Below are 2,259 nucleotides of genomic sequence, written 5' to 3'. Positions count from 1 at the left end.
GTTCCCTTGGATACAGCTTTTTCTCAGGCGTATTGGGTAGGTGAGTGAGAATCCCCACCCCCCACCTTTTCACCTCTTTTTCCCCTTTCCCCTTTTCAACCCTGACCGCCCAAGTGCTAAGCAATTTTTTCAGTTTTACCTTTAGAGGCATTTTATTTCTTACAACAAAAGTAGAAGTAGTACCCTTGCCTTTGTATGTTCTATTGTTTTGGTATGTAATATTTAATAAATTCTCTATTGAAGGAAATTGTCAACTAATAAAACTTTTTAACATATATTCAATTTTTAATCTCTAAAGGATGTCAGGATGATATGGGCTATATAAGAATTCACTGTACAAAATTTTATGGAATTGAATAATATCACAGTCGTCCTATATCTATCAACTAACTAAAAGCAATTGCAGTCAATGTCTAGGCTGATACTCTGATAGATGACAAGTTACCGGTGTGCGTTATGGTGTTCCTCCTTCTCCTTGGACATTAGCTTACGTCGCTTCAAATGGGAAAAACAAGACGATATTACTTAATGGTCGTGGCTGAAGAAATAAATTCACTTGAAAGCAGCATTGTACACACCTTCATGGCACCGCCACTGGACAAGATAGGAGACACACTTTCATTAGTAAACCGGATTGGAGGTGGGCTGCTATCATCAGTCTTCTTCAAACAGGCCAGTGCAGTAATTAAATCGTCCTTCTCGCAATCAGAACACACTGGTTTATCCCTCGTCAGAAAACTTTCTGAAGTTAAATGTACACTTTCAAGTCCATGTGGTGTCTTCAGCAGAGCATGTCGGTAGATCAAGCAGTGTGTTTTTATATAGACTATCTCCTTCTCTAAATCCGTAATTCTTCTTTGCAAATTAGCCTGTATCTAAATCAATACATTTTCCGTGAGGCCTCGTGTGCAGCATTGGTTTTATTCATAGGTAGGGTAAAACTTACGCTATGGGCGCCATCAAACTCTGAGTTTCTTGATTGGAGAACCACCGATCGTCGTGCCCCGTGTACGTGTCCTCCATAGCAACTTGGTGCGAATGTTACAAGTTTGAAATACTGAAGGTGTGACAGAGGGACATAACCCCCAGAGAGCGAGGAGCTAAGCAAACAAGCAGACGACACAAGACTACTTTGCTGCCAACATGATAGCGAGAACTTCATAGTGCCATTTACTTCGCGGTACAGTTTTTAACCACGGCTGCTGAGAGCGCGGATCGCGGACTTAACCTGCCTCTGTTTATGCTTCTTACAGCTACTTTTCGCTGGTCTTGTGGGTCTCGTCCTGCTGGGATGCTGCAGAAAGGACTATCCGGGTCGGCCGTTCTCCTGCTGTTTGTTTAGCTTAAAGGTACGCTTTGCTCAACTGACTGCAAATTCGCGCTTTCAAAAAGTAAGAGAAACTCTCAGACATCAACTGATTTATTTCTTAGCAGATACAAACGTTTTTATTTAGAACAATTTGAATTGCTGACGTATTTGTTAGTTTTTGTGTGTCTTTTGTCAGTACCTTTCTGATAAAAAATGGAATCTCAATAGTTTTATCAAGATTTCTGCCTTGAAGTGGAAGACGAGGATAAGTTGACTTACCACCTTGACCTTTTGATAACCTGTCACTGTTGTTTTTTGGCTGAGCGATAGCGAAGCCTATTACTCCAGTGATGATCAAAAAGTTTCGCGTCTGTTTGTTTGTTTGTTTGTTTGTCTGTCTGTCTGTAAGCACGATTACTCGAGAACGGTTTGAGCTAGAAGGCTCAAATTTTTATTGTAACTTTGTATCATAAAAAGCAAGAACTGTATTGATTTTGAGCCCTCTAGCTTAAAAATTGACCTGTCAACAAAATCAAAAACGAAAAACCCTTAATATTACTTTTAAAAAAGATTTTTTTTTACATCTTTCTAACACGTAACTCGTCAAAGTAGAACCCTCCGGGCTAAAATTTTGTCCGTTTGGCTCTATCTCCCACCGTTTAGTCACCAGAGGGCGATTTCCACACGAAAATGACCCCAAATCGCCCCAAATCATTTTAATATTGTTTCTCAGATATTTGATGGTCTCTGACGGGGCAACTCGTCAAAATAAAATCCTGGGGGTAAAATTTGTGTTCTTTGGAGCCGAAGGCCTATCTACGATTCTGCATTTTGCCCGACTCGGGTGTCAGCGCCGCAGGCCTAGGTAGATGTATGCCAGGCGCGTCGCAGCGTAACAGTGTTTCGTGAGATATCGCGAAGCCTGTTACGCGAGACGTGGTCTGGCGTAC

At 41.3% G+C, this 2,259-nt stretch overlaps 1 protein-coding gene across 7 annotated transcripts in view; it reads left to right on the top strand.

The window, feature by feature from the left end:
• Positions 1 to 2,259, top strand: part of LOC113209737 (uncharacterized) — an 87,853-nt gene that overhangs the window by 53,710 nt on the left and 31,884 nt on the right. For 6 of the 7 annotated variants that reach the window (XM_052267689.1, XM_052267690.1, XM_052267688.1 and 3 more), the window contains one exon: positions 1,254 to 1,349. The exons of the other annotated variant lie outside the window; for it this stretch is intronic. In XM_052267689.1, the coding sequence (XP_052123649.1) occupies positions 1,254 to 1,349 (96 nt within the window). The remainder of the gene's footprint in view (positions 1 to 1,253; positions 1,350 to 2,259) is intronic. 7 annotated transcript variants of the gene reach the window in all.

This window comes from Frankliniella occidentalis, unplaced genomic scaffold (genome assembly GCF_000697945.3).
Source record: "Frankliniella occidentalis isolate FOCC.00 unplaced genomic scaffold, Focc_3.1 Scaffold57, whole genome shotgun sequence".
NCBI classification, from domain to species: domain Eukaryota; kingdom Metazoa; phylum Arthropoda; class Insecta; order Thysanoptera; family Thripidae; genus Frankliniella; species Frankliniella occidentalis.
This window is presented reverse-complemented; position numbering and strand designations above follow the sequence as displayed.